The following is a 21,852-nucleotide window of genomic DNA, read 5'->3' on the forward strand; positions in this document are numbered from 1 at the left end:
TTAGTATTTGGTAGCATTGCCTTTAAATTGTTTAACTTGGGTCAAATGTTTCGGGTAGCCTTCCACAAGCTTCCCACTATAAGTTGGGTGAATTTTGGCCCATTCCTCCTGACAGAGCTGGTGTAACTGGGTCAGGTTTGTAGGCCTCCTTGCTCGCACCCTCTTTTTCAGTTCTGCCCACAACTTTTCTATAGGATGAGGTCAGGGCTTTGTGATGGCCACTCCAATACCTTGACTTTGTTGTCCTTAAGCCATTTTGCCACAACTTTGGAAGTATGCGTGGGGTCATTGTCCGTTTGGAAGACCCATTTGTGACCAAGCTTTAACTTCCTGACTGATGTCTTGAGATGTTGCTTCAATATATCCACATAATTTTCCAYCCTCATGATGCCATCTATTTTGTGAAGTACCAGTCCCTCCTGCAGCAAAGCAGCCCCACAACATGATGCTGCCATCCCCGTGCTTCACGGTTGGATGGTGTTCTTCGGCTTGCAAGCCTCCCCCTTTTTCCTCCAAACATAACAATGGTCATTATGGCCAAACAACCCATGTGCAATTGCAAACYGTAGTCTGGCTTTTTTATGGAGGTTTTGGAGCAGTGGCTTCTTCCTTGCTGAGCGGCCTTTCAGGTTATGTCGGTATAGGACTCGTTTTACTGTGGATATAGATACTGTTGTACCTGTTTCCTCCAGCATCTTCACAAGGTCCYTTGCTGTTGTTATGGGATTGATTTTCACTTTTCACACCAAAGTACCTTCATCTCTAGGAGACAGAACACGTCTCCTTCCTGAGCAGTATGACGGCTGCGTGGTCCCATGGTGTTTATTCTTGCGTACTATTGTTTGTACAGATGAACGTGGTACCTTCAGGCGTTTGGAAATTGCTCCCAAGGATGAACCAGACTTGTGGAGGTCTACAATTTTTTTTCTGAGGTCTTGGCTGATTTCTTTTGATTTTCCCATGATGTCAAGCAAAGAGGCACTGAGTTTGAAGGTAGGCCTTGAAATACATCCACAGGTACACCTCCAATTGACTCAAATTATGTCCATTAGCCTATCAGAAGCTTCTAAAGCCATGACATAATTTTCAGGAATTTCCCAAGCTGTTTAAAGGCACAGTCAACTTAGTGTATGTAAACTTCTGACCCACTGGAATTGTGATACAGTGAATTATAAGTGAAATAATATGTCTGTAAACAATTGTTGGAAAAATGACTTGTGTCATGCACAAAGTAGATGTCCTAACCAATTTGTCAAAACTATAGTTTGTTAACAAGAAATTTGTGGAGTGGTTGAAAAACGAGTTTTAATGACTTCAACCTAAGTGTATGTGAACTTCCGACTTCAACTGTATGTTTCCAGTGGCACTTTACTGAAACTCTGCATTCATGGGAGTCAAGACGTACTGTATATTACATTACAACTGAGACCAGCATTGATTATAGTAAAAAAACATTTACATATAATCCATGTTTTCTTCTTTTGGTTACATGCAGCAGCAGCTGTTCTTACGGCACTATGTGTTCTAACTCATTGAATYCTAATGCCTTTAACGGTTTGTCTAGAAACGCAAACCATCAGCAATGATGCCTGTCTGCTCTGAGACTATCAGCTCTGTTACCTGTTGAGTTACTCAGCATAACTGTGATGAGGCTTATAAACCTGCTCAATCTCCATTGCCTGTTTGCATGGCATCACATGCCAATTTCACATTGAGTACATTACATTAGACAGCACACTACGCTGCTCAGTGTCCACAGCAGGAGTTGTCCCTCCTATCGTTCCCTTTCATTCAACCAGTGGAGAGGAAACCTCAGGAGAGACCTGTTTAGTGTTTAGGCTGTGCACGATTCAAAGCAACAGAAATAAAATGTGTGCATGTACTTTTTCATTTCACAATCTCTTTTGTGGCCCTGACCTTTGTTGCATCTATTCTGGCAGCCATGTCGCTTCCACGTTTCAGGCTGTTGAACCCATGCTAGAATATCATTATGCTAAAACGGGGAGGCACTGTTTCTCGGTTAGCTGTGGAAAAAGGGAGACCATTGAAGGTTAGAGACGTGTGAAGTCTGTTTTCTTTGTGGAGGCTGTGCTGCTGCTGCCTGCAGCGTTGGTGTGTGATATTGCCATGTGGTGTGCCTCATTAACATGGGCCACACATACTGTAGCTCTGCCTGACGCTGCCTCTCAGGCAGACAGATAAAGGTAGGGCCTGCCACTCAGTCTGGGCAGCCTTTCACAGACCGTCACATTTCACTGGGCTCTCACAAAGCCCCGACTCTCATCTACCTTCCTGCACTCGGTGCCTCTATGCAAATACACTGCTCAGCCAGGACCAATGACAGGTTCATGCCAGTGTCACAGCTCCCAACTGGCTGCACCCTAGTCTGTTGAACTGGGCTGCTTGTGCTCCTGCAGTCCGGGAACCCTGTACTGTACAACCAAATGGGTGCAGTCTGCAGAATTTCATGGCATTTCACAGGACAAGATGGATATACTTTTTAAACAGGCCGAACCTAAATGACTATGATAAATCGGGTGATATAATCGATTGACGGGCGGACGGAAGAGAGTTAAATTGCTCCAATGTAGTTTCCCCTCCAGGCCAGCAGCATTCGTTAACTAGAGTGCTTGGGATAGGACATGTGCCAATGTCTAGGCATTCGTAGCGTGTCAGTACATGAACTTACCCTAACCTGAATATAACCACACAGATCAAAAAGTCGATGGTCTATCACTCTCTCTTATATAAAGAGTTCAGCGTGTCAGTAGAGCTTGTTAATGGGCAAGGACGGGACGTTGTGGGTCTGAGTGATCCTTTCTCATCGTTACCCGTTGAAAGGGATCTTTCTTCCATCTTTCATCCTGGTAGACGAGCGGACAGCCGACCAGGGCTCTCCTCTTCTTTGTTCTCATTAGACACCAAAGCGAGAAAAAAGATAAAGAGAAGAACCCCCCCCAGAACCTCACATCAAAATCCCATTACGCTGCGTATTGCATCAAATTAATGCATTTGGTCAGGGAAAAGGAAGGGGAAACGTAGAAGAAAAACCAGGGAGAGCCAATGGAGGAAGCTCACTCTCATCCCTCTGTTTAAGAGCATTCGGTGGAGCCATCTTTCCTCCACAGTTTCCTCACTCACGGCTCTCTTTCAGTAGGGAGGAAGTGCAACAGAACTGACAGCGCAGCAACTATTTATTCTGATGGGGACATTTACGGTGGGCTGTTACTGGAGCTGTAAATATATCATTATCCGTATTGAAACTTTCTTTGAATGTCATGACGTCGGGAGGATTGCTCAGCTTGATCCCCGGACAACAAACAACAACAAAAGTCATTGCTGGTACCAGCTAAATCATTTCATCACCCCAGTTAACCGGTCCGTCTTCCCAAAGAGTTTATTGATCCAGCTCTCTCYGGAGACAGAGAGACATTCTTGATCAACTTTAATTACAGGTTACTCATGACATTTTCAGAGCAGCGAGTCGGACCGTTGAGCAAACATATCCTATAATTGTTCCGCTCCAAGGAGACACAAACGTCTACCTTGACAGGTGTGTGCCTTTAAAACATGTTGATGAGGCTATCTTCTCTCAATAAACAAACATAATGAGTTGGTTGCTGAGGTGCATGTCATCAGAGAAGTCAATTCAGGTGTTTTTAACATTCAAAAGGTACTACTATTTGCTTTTCTTCCAGCTCATTCAATTCAGRCGATAAAATGCTACGTTAGGTGATAGCGGATTCATAACATAAGCTGTATTGTTGACCAGGATGCCCCCCCCGTCCCCGTCCCCCGTCCCATCCTGTCCCTGATGGTTTTGTCTGAGCCAGTCCTCAAGAAGTAGAGTGTGGGTGATCGGTCCCCTCCCACCCACCTGCTACCCGCCAGCTGACCTCCCATGCACAAATCTCCCAGTTAACAAAGTGCTCCACTTTCCCACACAGTTCTCCTCCACCCCTGCGGCTAGGTTCTCTATGTCCTACTGTACTACTCCATGAGTGCGGTGAATCCACACACAACCACACGGCCATCGATAGCGGTGGGCAGGTTAGCCAGATTAATGGGTTTCTTTCTTTGCGCTACCTGTGCCTTTGGGTGGGCCTCTCTCTTTGTTTCTCTCTCTCGCTCTCTCTCTCAGCCAGGAAGCCAGGGTCAGGCTGGAAAATATTCATGGCTCGGCCACGCTCTATTTGGCTGTCACCGGCCGCGGTGATTAATGAGCCCAGCGTCGACCGTCTTGGGGCCTCTGCCAGCCAGCTAACGGTACCGTGGCTACTGCTACTGCTACAACAGCACATTGCAAAGCCCAAGCCATCTGGTATTTTACAGTGGCGCTGCAGAAGGGGTCACACGCCCCCCACGTGCAATTCCGCCCCCCACGTGCAATTCCAGTAGTAAGGTTAGATTCCCCTCAATCAGCTAAAGTGACTAGCATCCTTCTCATTGATGAGGAAGGGAAGGGCCATGCTCCCCTCAGCAGCCTTATTGATTCCCGCTTAGCCCACACTGACACAGACGGGAGCTCAGACAGAGACATACAAAAAGGAAACCGGCATAATAAAGTTTGAGGTTTCTGTCTCACACAGCTTGTAGACGATGCGATCGCCGCCCTTCATGGATATGTCGATAATTCACAGCATTTCACTCTTGCGAGGCACGGAACTGTCATGTGTCTTTGGGCTAATTACCAACATCGTTTGATGAGCTCTCAAATGAACGACAGATTGAAAGGAGCACACTTAAACACCCAGTGGAAAATAACAACTAATTAGCTAGTTTTGACACTGGCAGTCATTGTCAAGAATCAAAGTCCATGCAGTTCTGAGTCACTAATGTCTTTAGCCTTTGGTGGGCGTTTAATTGTCCTTCTTCCCTCTTTTCTTCCTTGTTATCTCTGTTTCTCGGGTAACACCTCCGTCAATCTCTGTTTCTCGGGTAACACCTCAGTCTAAGTGGCTTGGATGAGCACAAACGTCAACCATTCTTTTCTGAAGTTGGTTGGGGGAGTTGAATGAGGGGTGGGGTTGATGGTGTGGGGAGAGTGGGCTGGGGGGCTCGCGCCAGCTGAGAGCACCTCGGTTCTAATCGAGAGCTGAAATCCAGTCCGCCACACTTCAAAGCCCTAAGCTGATTAAGGTGAAAGTTGGCCTGTAGCAGATGACATCAATGTGACTTTGTACGGGCACTTGTAATTACTGATTCCTGTACGGAGAAGGGCGGAAACAGACTGGGATTTAATCTTCCATACTTATTGTCACACCGGGATAAAAGAGAAAGATGCATTCATGGCCTATGTGAAAAGCAAAGTAATTTGCCTGCGTTTTAACAGATGTTGACGCATTGTGGGGGGGAAGAATTACGCAAGAGTAAATGCATTTGGGTTATACATAGGCTTGAGTGTGCGTGTATCCACTGAAGGGTGATTCTGGTTGACGGTAGGTGGGGGCGGTACATCCTGTATAAACACAACGCACAATGGCCAATGCAGACATCGGATTGATCCATGCAGCGCGAAGCACTTCTCTCTCCAGAATGCGCTCTCTCCCACCAATTGTGCACATGCATTTTTCATTACTTCATTGTGTGAACTGCTTGCATTTTGATTGTTAGTGTAGCCTATTTCAATTCCCCATTACATAGATCACCAGTAGTACATTCACCGTTAACTCCTTTAATGTCTAATCTTTGTTTGGTTATGATCATTTCTGTTAATGCATTCAATGTATTATTATTCCAGTCTTACCGTTCTCATTGTCGGAGTGGACACGTTGTTTGCGGAGCGACAACCTATGCTACACTTGTGAGAAACAAGTTTTAGTTTACATCATTACATTTATGAGTTTTGTCAATTCAATTGAGTCATTGTCTTTTATTTGTAGTGCTCCTGTCAATGTTGGGGACGCGTACCTGATTACGCATAGACGTATACAGGCCTATAGGCTACCTGGCCTGCGTGCAAATGTAAGCACATAAATGTGACCATTTGGGGATCTGATAGTAATTCTGATTGGCTTAATGCACCACCACTAAAGAGCAGCGCAGCTTCTCAAAGTAAGGTTTTTTTTCCACCTCAAACAGTCTGTTTTTACAACATTTGAGAAATCTTTCCAGCTCTCTCCCTTCTGATAACCACTCAGAGTGAAAGGGAAAACGTCATAAAATAGGCCTACCTGATTACTTCTTRTCAGYGCTTGACTTGGACTGAAACAGGTTCCGGAACTCATTTTGGGTGCTGATACTGTTTATATTTAGRTGCAGGAGCTCCACAATACTTGAGCTACAGACTGGGGCGAAGGTTCCCCTTCTGACAGGACAACGACCCTAAGCACACAGCCAAGACAACACAGGAGTGGATTTCAGGACAAGTCTCTGAATGTCCTTGAGTGGCCCAGCCAGAGCCCGGACTTGAACCCGATCGAACGTCTCTGGAGAGACCTGAAAATAGCTGTGCAGCGACCCTCCCTATCCAACCTTGAAATGATCTACAGAGAAGAATGGGAGAAACTCCCCAAATACAGATGTGCCAAGCTTGTAGCRTCATACCCAAGAAGACTCAAGTCTGTAATCACTGCATAAGGGGCTTCAACAAAGTACTGATTAAAGGATCTGAATACTTATGTAAATGGTATATTTGAGTATTTTATTTGAAATAAATTAGCAAAAAATGCAAAAAAAAATGTTTTTGCTTTGTCATTATGGGGTATTGTGTGTAGATTGACGAGGGGAAAAAATGGTTTAATCAATTAAAGAATAAGGCTGTAACGTAACAAAATGTGGAAAAAGTAAAGGGGTCTGATTACCTTTCGAATGCACTGTATAGAGCAATACACCTTTAAAAATGTCGACCAATCGATTGGTTGAAAGAACAAACGACTTTCGGAGAGTCAAGATTTTCTTTAGTCGGGGACAGCCCTAGTGCATATGCACATGCATGAATGTGCACCCGTGTGTGCGAGCTCACGTGTGTGCACATGCAAATGTGGGTGCACATGCAAATGTCATGTGTGTATATGGTACAAATAACAACAAAGAGCTAGTGGTGCGTGACCCACTCACAGTCGGCCTGTGCACAGATGAGGCAGGCTGTGGTGCTGTTGAAAAAGGTGAGCAGGCCAGCCACGGCCAGGCTGATGTCTGTGTTGGTGGGGCGCAGGTCCAGGGTGGTGAAGCGGGGGAACTGAACCTTCAGAATGTCTCAGGGGGACTTTCACATAGGGACCTACAGAGAGAGAGAGAGAGGAGAGAGAGAGAGAGAGAGGGAGAGAGGAGAGCAAAGAGAGAGGGAGAGAGAGAGAGTGAGAGAGAGAGAGGGAGAGAGAGAGAGGGAGAGGGGAGAGAGAGAGAGAAGAAGAGGGGGGAGAGGGGAGAGAGAGAGAGAGAGGGGAAGAGAGGAGAGAGGAGGAGCGAGAGAGGGAGAGAGAAATGTTTCTGGATGAATAAATTCAAGTACCAAAGACATGTCTAACAAAGAGATCAAGAGTTTTTTAAGCACCGTTAGCTCTTGTTGTATGTGAAATGGTGTAAACAATAACAGCATGATTCTGACAAAACCAAAGCCTTGCTTGAGGGAGATGTTTGTTGAGCAGTTCCAATACTTTGGCAAAGGGCGTGCAAAGTTACAAAAAAACAAGTGTTTCATTTATATCTCATCATGGCTAAATTGAACCTCTTATATCTGAACTAATAAAAACAGAATTAGAATAATTCAAGAACTCCTCACAGATGCCTACTAAATTAACTATAACTCCCTGGGCTCAATTAAATAAAGAACAGTTTATACACTGAGTGTACAAATCATTAAGAATAGATTCCTAATATTGAGTTGCACCCCCCCCCCCCTTTGGCGTTCCCAGGGATCTGGCCATGTTGACGCTATATCTTCCCACAGCTTTGTTCAAGTTGGCTGGATGTCCTTCGGGTGGTGGACCATTGTTGATACACGCTGGAAACTGTTGAGCGTGAACAACCCCAGCAGCATTGTTCTTAATGTTGTGTACACTCAGTGTATATTGAGTGTGGAGAAAAGTAGACCTCTTCACAGGCAGTGACGTCAAAGAGATGAGTCCCAAGCGTTAAGTTAAAAACACAAAACTCAGATAAGAATCTATAAGAGACTAAAAATCTCCTCTCACAAAAACTTCCTGAAATGTTCAGGGATGTTTCGCAATGATTGGGCGTCTGTTTTCACAGCTGGTGTATGATGTGTTGAATAAATCGCAACCGTTTGTTCAGTGTCCCTGCTGTGGATCCAGTCACAACAAGTCTTCAGTTCTTTAAGAGGATAAACACAAACGTGCAGAGAGTCTATGGAGATGCTTTGTAAGTCCGACCCCCCTCGCTCTCAACTTCCAAAGTTATGGCAAACATAGCTTACACCCGTACCCTACCTGCAAAAGAAAACTAAATTGCAAACACATCCAACCACAAGTGCATCTCCTACCCCCACTATCTCTGTCTCCACTTGCTCCTGTCCTCCAGAAGCGATTGAATCCATCTCTCTTTTCATTCGCTATCCACTGAGGTGTGGATGGGTGCACCCGGRCTGATGGGCAGCAGGCTGTGGGGCGTCTGGGAACGCAATACGCCGGGTGATTCGGTGGCTAGCGACCAGCGGCCAGCGCAGTGGGCTTGAAGGGGCACCCGGAAGGATGTCACAAGTGAAGCCTCTTCATCACGGCAGATTGCCTGCCTGCGCAGTGCCGCGTGCCCATACATCGCTCTCTCTATGCCCCTGTATCCCCAATTGGTTTTCAATCCCTGCCTATCGGGGTGTAATGGAGTCCCCGGGAAGAATGGATGGATGGAGCGCGCTCTTTTCCTGACAGGCGGCAGCTGTGGTGGCAAAAATGTGATTCTCTCCTCCCGAGGAGCTGTGAAACATGGATAATGGCCGAGCCACACTGGGGAAATGCAACCACTCCACAACTCCCCACTCCTCCATCCCCTCTGCCCTTCCAGGATCCCTTCTCGCTCTCGCAGCACGGACCAGAGAGTGTTATCGTCGTGCCCCTTTCTGTTCSAGAGGCTTTCTGCTCTGGTAGCTTTGTTGTGAAGCAGTGGGGTTTGAAGGGAAGAGAGAAGACCTCCATTGGCCCATTGGGGATATGTTGGCTCAATGAAGGAATTATTTGTCTACCAAAGCATGAGACCACCGCAAAGAGGCCTGCTAAACTGACACAAGGCCTAGCCCAGTAGCTCTACAGTGATCAGTATGAATAAAACAATGGATCAGAGTACAAAACATAAATGCATCAGGAAGGAAAAGGATCATCTTTGGTTTCAGTGAGCTCACAGAAGAAGTTTAACTCATAGAACAAATAAAATGTTCAAAACAGTTAATTGAGAGGTGCTCATCGTCAGGAACAACAATGCAGATGGTGTAAGTACCTATGAGCTGCAATGAGCTGGCACCTGAAATAGAAGTTCTGTACAAACCATGACGGCGACCGCCACCGAGACTATGTTGTAATGTCAACGGTTCCTGTCTGGGAGACGGGGGAGCTCACGCAGGRGGTAAAGTGAGTCATGATCACCCTGCTTTGATGAGTTATTTTCCTCCATGTAACCTCCTCCTCCAGTTGGCTCTGTAAAAACCTTTTAAACGCACCCCGTTGTTGCGGGACTACTTCTTCAAAACAAACTTCCGTAAAACAGGTATATAGACAGCACTCTTACTGCCGTCTTACTGACATAGGTCCCAATACGCAAATAAATCACATTGACCCATATAGATATATGACCGTTTCGGCAATAATAGGATATTACGCAGTGAAATAGCCGTGTACAAGTACCATCCTCTGACAGATAACTCACAGCAATGCAATCGCATGACACTTAAACCCCACTGCGTCTCTCAGAGCGTGGTCTATGCGGCAGGCAGACCACAGTACTGTCTGGAGAGGTGGAGACTGAGGGGAGGGTTGCTTGTGTATTAGAGATGCAATTCCTGGTTGTGTGTGCCGGGCGTGTGCTCCTGCCGTGTGACAGTGGCTGTYAGTGAGCGCAGACAGAGGCCTGACAGCTGTTTAATGAGAGAGATCCGCACAGGACACTGAAGTGAGGCAGCGAGCCAGAGAGCGGGGCTAACTAGTATCCACAGGTGCGACGAGAACACACTGGAACACCTGCGTTATSCACCATGAACACCTTTATATTGCTRCCGCATCACAAACATGACCTTTGCCCCTGACTGGTCGGGGCCGCATTCACACGCGACTCCTCTATTAMGGTGGATTCAGTGTGGCGTTCCCGTAGATCAGGATTGTTATTCTCAATGGTTACGACAGGTGTCAAAATGCCGGGAGGAGACGGCGTCGCCTGCATCCTTTGGGCTGTTTGCGTGGACAGGCATGCCCTTTGGTTTGTGCAATGCACCAGTCATTTTCCAATGTCTTATGGATGTGATGCTTGGTGATCTCACCCGCAATCATGTACTCATCTATCTTGATGCCATTATTGTCTTCTGAAAAGACTGGTAATGCTATATAAGCCTTATAATGCGTTGCTCAAGTACAGTGTAACAACAGCCCCCTAACTCCTGAACCAAGCTAAAGTAAAATGTAAATGTCTGTTATGGTGCTCTGAGAAGACTCAAGATTTTTTTATTTATTGTTGGGCTACTTTGTTGTCACCTAAAACAATGTTCTTGTTCCACAAAAAGGACTGAGAAAAAACGTATTTTGGTTGAGGTGATCTCCAAATCAAATCAAATTTTATTTGTCACATGCGCCGAAATACAACAGGTGTAGAGCTTATGTGAAATGCTTACTTACAGCCCTTAACCAACGATGCAGTTTTAAGAAAAAATACACACCAAAAAAAAGAAATTAAAAGAAACAAATAATTAAGAGCAGCAGTAAAATAACAATACGAGGCTATACACAGGGGTACCGGTACAGAGTCAATGTGCAGGGCACCGGTTAGTCAGGTAATTGAGGTAATATGTACATGTAGGTAGAGTTTTTAAAGCGACTAGCATAGATAATAACAGAGAGTAGCAGCGGTTGTAAAAGAGGTGGGGGGGGGGGGGGGGGCAACGCAAATAGTCTGGGTGGCCATTGATTAGCTGTTCAGGGGTCTTATGGCTTGGGGTAGAAGCTGTTCAGAAGCCTCTTGGACATAGACTTCCGTGCGGTAGAAGAGAGAACAGTCTATGACTAGGGTGGCTGGAGTCTTTGACCATTTTTAGGGCCTTCCACTGACATGCCTGGTATAGAGGTCCTGGATGGCAAGAAGCTTGGCCTCAGTGATGTACGGGCCGTACGCACTACCCTCTGTAGTGCCTTCGTCGGAGTCAGCAGTTGCCATAGTAGCAGTGATGCAGCCTCATTCAGGATGTTCGTGCAGCTGTAGAACCTTTTGAGGATCTGAGGACCCATGCATAATCTTTTCAGTCTCCTGAGGGGAATAGCTTTTGTTGTGCCCTCTTCACGACTGTCTTGGTGTGCTATAGACCATGTTAGTTTGTTGATGATGTGGACGCCAAGGAACTTGAAGCTCTCAACCTTCTCCACTTACAGCCCCGTCAATGAGAATGGGGGTGTGCTCGGTCCTCCTTTCCTGTAGTCACAATCATCTCCTTGTCTATCATATTTTTCAGTCATTAAGAGGATGTAGAGCAAGCAGCATTAATGTACAAATAAGTAACAAAAATGTGAAAACAAAAAAAATGCCACGTTGGTTAGAGCCCATAAAAACGGGGTTCAAAAAAAAGCCCCATTCCCCGGGGGGGTTTTTTTTTCCCCCGGCGTTCATCGTGAAGGCAGGAAACAGCTTGAGGTTTCCTGCCTTCAAGCACAGAGCGCCGACCGTAACCTTGTGTCAAATTATAAATCAAGATATCAATTTCAAATGTTGTAAAATTTGCATGGTTTCTCAAAGCGCTTGGTCTGAAGGTGAAACCTAATTTACCTGCTTCTACTGAGAAGTTGACAAGTGTCCAACTCAAACCTATATGTAGGCTGTGAAACAGCATCCATGAGCCCATGAGCATCCATGAGCCTAGTCCCCAGAGTTGGGATTCAAATCTGACACCATATGGTAAGCTAAAATATAATGAGATCTTACATCTGTTACCTTGCCCCTTACGTGCCAGCCGAACAAAACTAATGTTTAATAAAATATTAGACATCCTTTATGGGGGGCAGCGTGTCAGCCATAACTGATGATGACCTTTGTTGGGAAAATAAAACATTCGCCATGTGTCACAGCCCAGCACTGGCCCACTCACAATTAACACACAACAGAGCCACTGTGGAGTGCCTGGGCTTACCAGCAGTGGTGAGCACAGAGAAGAGCATGCAGGTTGGCCACAGCCCATCAGAGAACAGATGCACAGGAGAACACGGTCCATCAGTCAACCCCAGAGCTGGCAGAGGTGGCTGTGGTGGAGAGAAGGGGAAGGGATGGGAGGAGGCAGGTGTGGGTGATCATGTCCGTCTGATCATATGTGGCACTACGAGACACATAGTAGGATCTCAGCTACTGTGTGTGGGAGGGGGTCGGCGACAGAGAGGAGAGGGAGAGAAAGTGAGAGGAGACAGCCTCTGTTTATTGTGGTAATGATCCTGGAGCACTGGTTTGGTTTGTCCAAGGTGGGAGTGGTTGATGAAGATGGCGCGGTCTGTGGTGGGTCCCACAGTGCTTTTTTAGGCAAGTGGAACATTGACCACCAGATCCCTATATCATTGATCAGCCGGCGGTGAGAAAAAAGCTCCCTTTCCTTGGAAAAGCTATTGTTCTTCTTCACTCTTGCCTCTGTGCTACTAAAAATGGTCAAAGACTCCAGCCACCCAAAGTCATAGACTGTTCACGGCAAGCGGTACCGGAGCGCTAGGGCAAAAAGGCTCCTTAAAGCTTCACCCCCAAGCCATAAGACTACTGAAACAGTTCATCAAATGGCTACCCTGACTATTTGCATTGACCCCCATATTTTATTTGTATTTTCATTTTATTTTTACAATGACTTTGAACAGGCTTTGATGTACACTCACTGGACTTACAACACACACACACACACACACACACACACACACACACCACCACCACACACACACACACACACACACACACACACACACACACACACACACACACACACACACACACACACGCTGCTGCTACTCTCTGTTTATTATCTATGCATAGTCAATTTGCCACTACCTACAAGTACACTGAAGAAAAATATAAACGCAACATGTAAAGTGTTGGTCCCATGTTTCATGAGCTGAAATAAAAGATCCCAGAAATGTTCCATACACACAAAAAGCTTATTTCTCTCAAACGTTGTGCACAATTTTTTTTTACATCCCTGTTAGTGAACATTTCTCCTTTTCCAAGATAGTCCATCCACCTGACAGGTGTGGAATATCAAGAAGCTGATTAAACAGCATGATCATTACACAGGTGCACTTTGCGCTGGAGACAATGAAATAAAATGTGCCGTTTGATCACACAACACAATGCCACAGATGTCTCAAGTTTTGAGGGCGCACGCAATTGGCATGCTGACTGCAGGAATGTCCACCAGAGCTGTTGCCAGATAATCAAATGTTTCTCTACCATAATCCGCCTCCAATGTCGTTTTAGAGCATTTGGCAGCTTGTATGGCGTTGTGTGGGCAAGCGGTTTGCTGATGTCAACATTGTGAACAGAGGGCCCCATGATGGCGGTGGGGTTATAGTATGGCAGGCATAAGCTACGGACATGAACACAATTCCATTTTAGAGATACTGTGATAAGATGAGATTTTTTTAATCTACGCCCCTACATWWAAAAAAAAAGGTATCTGTGAGCAACAGACGCATGTCTGTATTCCCAGTCACGTGAAATCCATAGATTAGAGCCTAATGAACTTATTTCAATTGACTGATTGAAAAATGTAAAATGTTTGAAATTGTTGCATTTACATTTTTGTTCAGTATACATATTGCCTCAATTTCCTCGACTAACCCRTACCCCGGCACATTGACTCGGTACCGGTACCCCTTGTATATAGCCTTGTTATTTGTTCTTTTATTGTGTTACTATTTTTCCTGAAGTTAATTGAGCACATTTTTCTTACTTGTTTTTTTTCAATTATGCATTGTTGGTTAAGGGTTCATAAGTAAGCATTTCATGGTACACCTGTTCTATTTGGCCCATGTGACAAATAAAATGTGATTTGATTTAACTTCTGATTCAACAAATGTCTTTGTAGGGAATTTAAAGCTTTATGAGACCTCTCTAGGCCTGGGTTTGTTGGAATCCTATCACCTCACACCTAAACAAAACGGGCCAGAGCAATGACACAGATGACCACAAAACAAAAGGAACAATGGAATATGGAATACGCTTTTTGCATATCTATAATGACAACAAACGGCCAAATTGAATTTGCATCGCCTGTTCATCGCTGGCAACCAGAGAGCGGCCGTGCTCGCATTCATCTCCCTGACCAAGTAAAAGCAGCTTCCTGAAGACCGAGGGAGTGAATTTGGATATGCACAGATCTCCTGGCTACCCTCGACAAGACAGATCAACGGCACAGTGAAGGAGGCGGCCAAGAGGGGTGTGTGTAACAGCTGTGAACCTCTAATTGCAATCCAGCAGCAATAGCAGGCGCACCTGTGTTTTGTTTGCAAGCAGGCGGAACAGAGGCACCCTGCACCGAGTGACACCGAGCTTAACATCCGAAACATTGCCCCCTGCAGACCTAGCATCCCATCCACCAGGCATGTCTTAATGTGCCTTCCCCCCGCAAATAGCCTGTGGGTTTAAAGGGCCGAATACTGTACATTGAAAATGTCGGTCGACACTGCTAGCCAAGATTCAAATTCCCATTACAAATTATTGTCTACCCTCAGAAAGAGGGATCCAGTATTAGGCTGATGGTGTGTGATTATAAGGGGGTAAGAAAAGGTCCGGCTGATTTGAGCCGAAATCCCTCTAAAGGTCTCTCAAGCGTTCTTGCTGAGTTTTCTTTGGGGGGATCGCCAGGGCTGACCTCTACCTCTTTCGGCAATCAGCCAGAGATGCTGAGTATGGTGAAGTGAGGGGAGATGTGCAAATGAGAGGAGACTTGCTTTGACTGATTTGCGTGCATCTCAAAGCACTACCAGGAAAATGTTAGGCGAGAGGATATTTCCTGGAAAATGGTCTCGGGGCATGGAGGATAGGCAGGAATGTGAGCATACTGGGGTATAAAAGCAATTCCACATCGTACACACTGATATGTGGTGCTGGGCCAGAGAACATGGTGTCCAATAAAATCTAACTGAGCCAGCCGACACACACTACTCACACACAGCGGACTCAGTCAACACACAGGTCAATGTCAGAGAAATATAGGGCAGATATTGAATATCATACGTTGATGACTGCCTTTACAATACACATGTACATTTCATGACCATGAGACCGAAACGTGTTCAACTTCCATTCATGGCCGTTCAACTGTGCTTTCATCTTGTATAGTGGTCAGAGTTGATGCCTCATGCTTGGCCGAGTGGAATAATCCTGAATTAACATGCACTGTCAATGAGAACCTGGGAGGGTAAACTGACCCAGCGTGGCGTCACCCTCTCATTTCATTAAATTCAACGCTTCAGATTCAGCTTGGACTGATACGTTTGAGCATCTGGGTAAATGGATGACAAATRCCAAAATAGTAATTCTACAATGGGAGGGAAGAACAATATGGAATGCATGCCATTGCCTACATTGCATATGAAGTGTGACTGGCTCATGACGTTTAACCTTGGACGTACGCAAGGTTGCCAGGTCTAGCAAAAATGTATAGCCCAATGAACTCTCAAAACCCACCAAGGCCTGAAAACTAGCCCAAAATGTTTTTGGGCAGCAAGAGATGACTAGCCTCATTTATCAAATAAACCCTTTTTTCATAACCTTATCGAGCAAATTAAGAAGGAATATTGACATAATTTGTAATGATGTAGGCTAAGAAGAAACATGCAGTTTTTCATCAATATAATAATAATTGTGAGCTGAAGAATATGTCCCAGAGAAAAGATAATTCACCCTTATTAAACTCGCCAGATCATTTTCCATCAATGGTTGTCGATTGAACTTCTTTGAATGCAATGATTAAGCAATACGGCGCTTTACTCAGTAATTTGTTAAAGCACCATTAGCAGCGATTACAGCCTTGAGTCTTCTTGGGTATGACGCTAACAAGCTTGACACACCTGTATTTGGGGAGTTTATCCCATTCTTTTCTGCAGATCTTCTCAAGCTCTGTCAGGTTGGATGGGGAGCGTTGCAGCACAGCTATTTTCAGGTCTCTCCTGAGATGTTCGGGCTCTGGTCGGGCCACTCAAGGACATTCAGAGATTTGTCCTGAAGCCACTCCTGCGCTGTCTTGGCTGTGTGCTTACGGTCATTGTCCTGTTGGAAGGTGAACCTTCGACCCAGTCTGAGGTCCTGAGTGCTCTGGAGCAGGTTTTCATCAAGGATCTCTCTGTACTTTGCTCTGTTCATCTTTGCCCCTATCCTGACTAGTTTCCCAGTCCCTGTCGCTGAAGAACATCCCCACAGCATGATGCTGCCACCACCATGCTTCACCGTAGGGATGGTGCCAGATTTCTTCCAGACGTGACCCTTTGGTATTCAGACAAAATATTTCAATCTTGGCTTCATCAGACCAGAGAATCTTGTTTCTCATAGTCTGAGAGTCTTTAGGTGCCTCCAAGCGGGCTGTCATGTGCCTTTTACTGAAGAGTGGCTTTTGTTTGGACACTCTACCTTAAAGGCCTGATTGGTGGAGTGCAGCAGAGATGGTTGCCATTCTGGAAGGTTCTCCCATCTCCACAGAGGAAATCTAGAGCTCTGTCAGAGTGCCCATCGGGTTCTTGGTCACCTCCCTGACCAAGGCCCTTCTCCCCGATTTCTCAGTTTGGCCGGGCGGCCAGCTCTAGGAAGAATCTTGATGGTTCCAAACTTCTTCCATTTAAGAATGATGGAGGCCACTGTGTTCTTGGGGACCTTCAATGCTGCAGAATATTTTGTGTACCCTTCTCCAGATCTGTGCCTCGACACAATCCTGTCTCGGAGCTCTACGAACACTTCCTTCAACCTCATAGCTTGGTTTTTGCTCTGACATACACTGTCAACTGTGGGACCTTATATAGACAGATGTGTGCCTTTCCAAATCATTTCCAAACAATTTAATTTACCACAGGTGGACTCCAGTCAAGTTGTAGAAACATCTCAAGGATGATCAATGGAAACAGGATGCACCTGAGTCTCACAGCAAAGGGTCTGAATACTTATGTAAATAAGGTATATCAGTTTTTTAACAAACAGTTTTTTTTGCAAACATTTCAAAAAATCTGTTTTGGAATTTTCATTATCGGGAAGTTGTATTGTGGACATAGTTGGACATAGACATAGATTTTTTATTTGATACATTTTAGAATAAGGATGTAATGTAACAAAATGTGAAAGTCAAGGGGTCTGAATACTTTCCGAAGGCACTGTATATGGCCAATATACCACAGCTAAGGGCTGTTCTTAGGACACAGCCCTTAGCCGTGGTATTCTGTCCATATACCACAAACGCCTGAGGTGCTATTATATTATTATATATTATTGCTATTATAAACTGGTAATCAATGTAATTAGAACAGTTAAAAGTATTTTTTTGTCATACCTGTAATACACGGTCTGATATACCACGGCTTTCAACCATTCAGCATTCAGGGATCTAGCCACCCAGTTTATAATTCTAAATAAATCCTGTTTGCCCATGTGCATAACTATAGACACATCCAATAGGAGAAGTTGAGTGATGAAAGTTGGACAGAGGATCTTGAAATCTCTGAACAAACTTTTTTACACACACACACACACACACACACCGCTCTGGCCCTCCCACTCACTCACTCACCCACCCACCAACAGCCTGCCTCACTGCCTGATTGTCAGCAGCAGCAGGTCACAGGGAAATATATATTTTTTTTTAAAGAGAGAAATGCCATGGCGGCCGCGGCGCAATTTAGAAGTAGCCCAAAAACCTGCAACTCAAAGTGAAGGTGTCACTGACAAGCACTGTGATTCTAAAAGTGGAATCTGCAGGTTTGTTGCTCCGCTTTTATTCGAGCAAGAGAGAAAAAACTGCCTCCCACTGTGATAAGCACCTGTCGGCAGTCTATAGGCAGGATGATTTTCTGTGTGTTTCATGCGTAAATGTCAGACATTTCCTTAATTTTCAAAGCCACCTCGAGCTCTTACCAGCTAATGTAAATTATATTGAACAAAAATATAAATGCAACAATTTCAAAGACTTTACTGATTTATAGTTCATATAAGGAAATCAGTCAATTGAAATAAATTCATTAGGCCCTGATCTATGGATTTCACATGACAGGGAATACAGATATGCATCTGTTGGACATGGAAACTATGTGTTTGATGTATTTGATTATATTTTACTTATTCCTCTTCAGCCATTACCACAAGCCCATCCTCCCCAATTAAGGTGCCACCAACCTCCTGTGGTACAGATCCTTGCAACATGAGGCCGTGCATTATCATGCTGAAACATGAAGGGATGGTGTCGGATGAATGGCACGACAATGGACCTCAGGATCCCGTCACGGTATCTCTGTGTATTCAAACGACCATCGATAAAATGCAATTGTGTTCGTTGTCCGTAGCTTACGCCTGCCCATACCATAACCCCTCTGCCACCTTGGGACACTCTTTTCACAACATTGACATCAGCAAACCGCTCGCCCGCACAACGCCATACACTTGGTCTGCAGTTGGAGGAGGTTTATGGTAGAGAAATTAACATTCAATTATCTGGCAACAGCTCTGATGGACCTTCCTGCAGTCAGCATGCCAATCTCACACTTCCTCAAAACTTGAAACATCTGTGGCATTGCGTTGTGTGATAAAACTGCACATTTTTCAGTTGCCTTTTATTTCCCCATGCATTTTCCTATGTGTACCTGTGTAATGCTCATGCTGTTTAATCAGCTTATTGATATGCCACACCTGTCAGGTGGATGGATTATATTGGCAAAAAAGAAATGCTCACTAACAGGGATGTAAACAAATTCGTACCAAAAATTTGARRGAAATAGGCTTTTTGTGTGTATGGAAAATGTCTGGGATGTTTGATTTTAGCTCATGAAACATGGGACCAACACTTTACATGTTGCGTTTAGATTTTTGTTCAGTGTCAACGACCATGACTTAGAAGATTTTCTGCAGTATTCAAGAGCAAAACATAAAAAACGGTTAAATGTAATGTCAAAATTTAGATTTTTGCCTAAATAGACATAAAAAAGTAATTATTTATCATACGAGGGCCATAAACAATACCTAGTGATGCTTAAACTGACAGAAAGATTTGAATCTTACCTTTCTGGTAAAAAATAGTTATAAATTGCTGAGGTGTAGTCTATTCTGAGGACACAAGCTGAAGTACACAGAACAAATATAAAAATATGACAAATCATATTATTCAACAAAAGTTGGGGAATAGGACATTAAATTATTGAAATGATTTCTAAATATAGTAACAATCAAATTATAAATGACTTTGATATTTCACCTTTCTTATAACTGTAAAATAAATATGATCATACTCTCACGCCCTGACCATAGAGAGCTGTTTATTCTCTGTTGGTTGTGACTAGGGTGGGTCATCTAGGTGTTTAATGGTTTATGTTGGCCTGGTATTGTTATTTATCGTCTCTGATTGGGGATCATATTTAGGTAGCCATTTCCTCATTGTGCTTTGTGGGATCTTGTCTACAGATAGTTGCCTGTGTGCACACCAGTAGCGTCACRTTTCGGTCGTTCAGTATTTTTGTCACGACTTCGACCGAGGCAGGCTCTCCTTCCCGTTCGGGTGGCGTTCGGCGGTCGTCGTCACCGGCCTATTAGCTGCCACTGATCCTTTTCTCCCCCTCCCTATGTGTTTATTGGGCGCACCTGTTTAGTGAAGCGCTGCTTACGGATGCGCCCGTGTTGCACATCCGGATCCCTCTCTAGCATTCATAGTGGAGGTGACGCGTCCGAGGCTGGGGTAGGTGCCGTGCTATCACAGCGCTCTGGTACGCACCAAAACTCCACCCTGTGCTTTCTTCTCGAAGAAAGCTCAGCCCAGCGGAGCTAACTATGATGTGGGGACCGGGAGTTGTTAGCAGTGGTCCAGCCCTGAAGGTGTGGAGACATGCTTGAGGGGGGCTAAGCACCCTCTTTCTCATCTGGAGCGACCCACCAAATCTGGAGTATATTCGGGCAGCAGGAGACTGAATCACGTCAAGCAAGTGGGCCATGTTCTTTACCCGATTCCAGTTTACCTTAACGTATAGACCGGGCTCCCGAACGCTAAAGGCGGATGCACTGTCCCGTTTTTTACGACTCGGACGATCGGCCACCGAACCCACTCCCATCTTCCGCCTCTAGGCTGATAGCACCAGTGGTGTGGGAAGTGGACTCGGACATCGAGCGGGCGTACGCGGAACCCCTCCTCCTCAGTGTCCGGGGGCGGAAGTACTGCCGCTTGGTGTCCGGGACAAATTGATTCGGTGGGCTCAGTCTACCTCTCGGGTACCTGGGGTGAAGAGGACAGTGGGAGCCTTCGGGAAGGATTGGTGCCTACCTTGGCAAGAGACGTTAGGTTTATGTTTCCTCCTGTTCGTATGCGCCCAGAGTAAGCTCCTAGGCACCTTCCTAGAGGAATTACACCCTCCCCCGTTCCACAACGGCCTTGGTCGCACCTGTCCGTAATTTTCTGACCGATCTTCCCCGCTCAGCGGAACACTACGGTACTGGTGATTGTGGATCGGTTCTCGAAAGTCCTGTCGTCTCCTCCCGTTTGCCGGTATTCCTACAAGCCCTACAAGCTGCGGAGGCATTATTCACCACGTCTTCCGGCACTACGGGTGCCGAGGACATTGTTTCTGATCGGGTCCCCAATTCACGTCGAGTATGGAGGGCGTTTTATGGACGGTGGGGTCTCGGTCAGCCTTACCCGGTTATCACCCTGAGAGTACATGGCAGGTGGAGAGAGTAACCAGGAGTGGGTAGTTTCTGCGGTCGTATTGTCAGGACCGGCCGAGGAGTGGCGAGATACATTCCCTGGGCCGAATGCCCAGAACTCACTACGCCACTCCTCTACTAAACAGTCCCTTTCAGTGTGTATTGGGGTACCAGCCGGTCCTGGCACCATGGCATCCGAAGCACAGACCGAGGCTCCTGCGGTGGAGGAATGGGGCAGCGCTCCAAGGAGACATGAGAGCCGTCCAGGAATCACTTCAACAAGCTAGTGGACGGCAGAAAGGAGTGCTGGACCGCCACCGCAGTGAGGCCCCGTGTTTGTACGGGGGACAGGTCTGGCTCTCGACCCGACAACCTGCCCTCCGCTTGCCCTGCGGAACTGGTCCGCAGTGTGTAGGCCCTTCAAAGTCCTAGAGGAAATAAACGAGGTGTGTTATCGATTACAACTCCCTTCCTATTATCGTATTAACCCTCGTTTCATGTGTCTCTCCTCAGGCCGGTGTAGCTGGTCCCCTGCAGGACGCGTGAGGTACGGAGTCCCTCTCCCCCTCTGGACATCGAGGGTCCCCGCGTAACACGATACGGGCCATTCTGGACTCGAGACGCCGGGTGAGGGGCCTGCAGTACTCGTGACTGGGAGGGGTACGTCCGGAGAAGGGCTGGGTACCGGTGGGGACATTTTGGATTCCGTCTTGCTGAGGGATTTCATCGCCTCCATGCCGGATCGCCCTGCACCTCGTCCTCCGGGTCGACTCAGGCCGTGTCGGCGCGCTGCGGGAGCCGCGCGTCAGAGGGGGGTACTCTGTCACCGACTTCGACGAGGCAGGCTCTCCTCTG

The 21,852-nt window shown here is 45.9% G+C and overlaps 1 protein-coding gene across 1 annotated transcript in view; it reads right to left on the reverse strand.

Moving 5' to 3' along the window:
- The window catches only part of grik4 (glutamate receptor, ionotropic, kainate 4), a 219,238-nt gene that overhangs the window by 107,689 nt on the left and 89,697 nt on the right, over positions 1-21,852 (reverse strand). The window contains 1 exon segment of the mRNA XM_070438230.1: positions 7,060-7,222. Within this exon segment, the coding sequence (XP_070294331.1) occupies positions 7,060-7,222 (163 nt within the window).

The sequence above is a fragment of the Salvelinus sp. IW2-2015 genome, unplaced genomic scaffold (genome assembly GCF_002910315.2).
Source record: "Salvelinus sp. IW2-2015 unplaced genomic scaffold, ASM291031v2 Un_scaffold611, whole genome shotgun sequence".
Lineage (NCBI taxonomy): Eukaryota > Metazoa > Chordata > Actinopteri > Salmoniformes > Salmonidae > Salvelinus > Salvelinus sp. IW2-2015.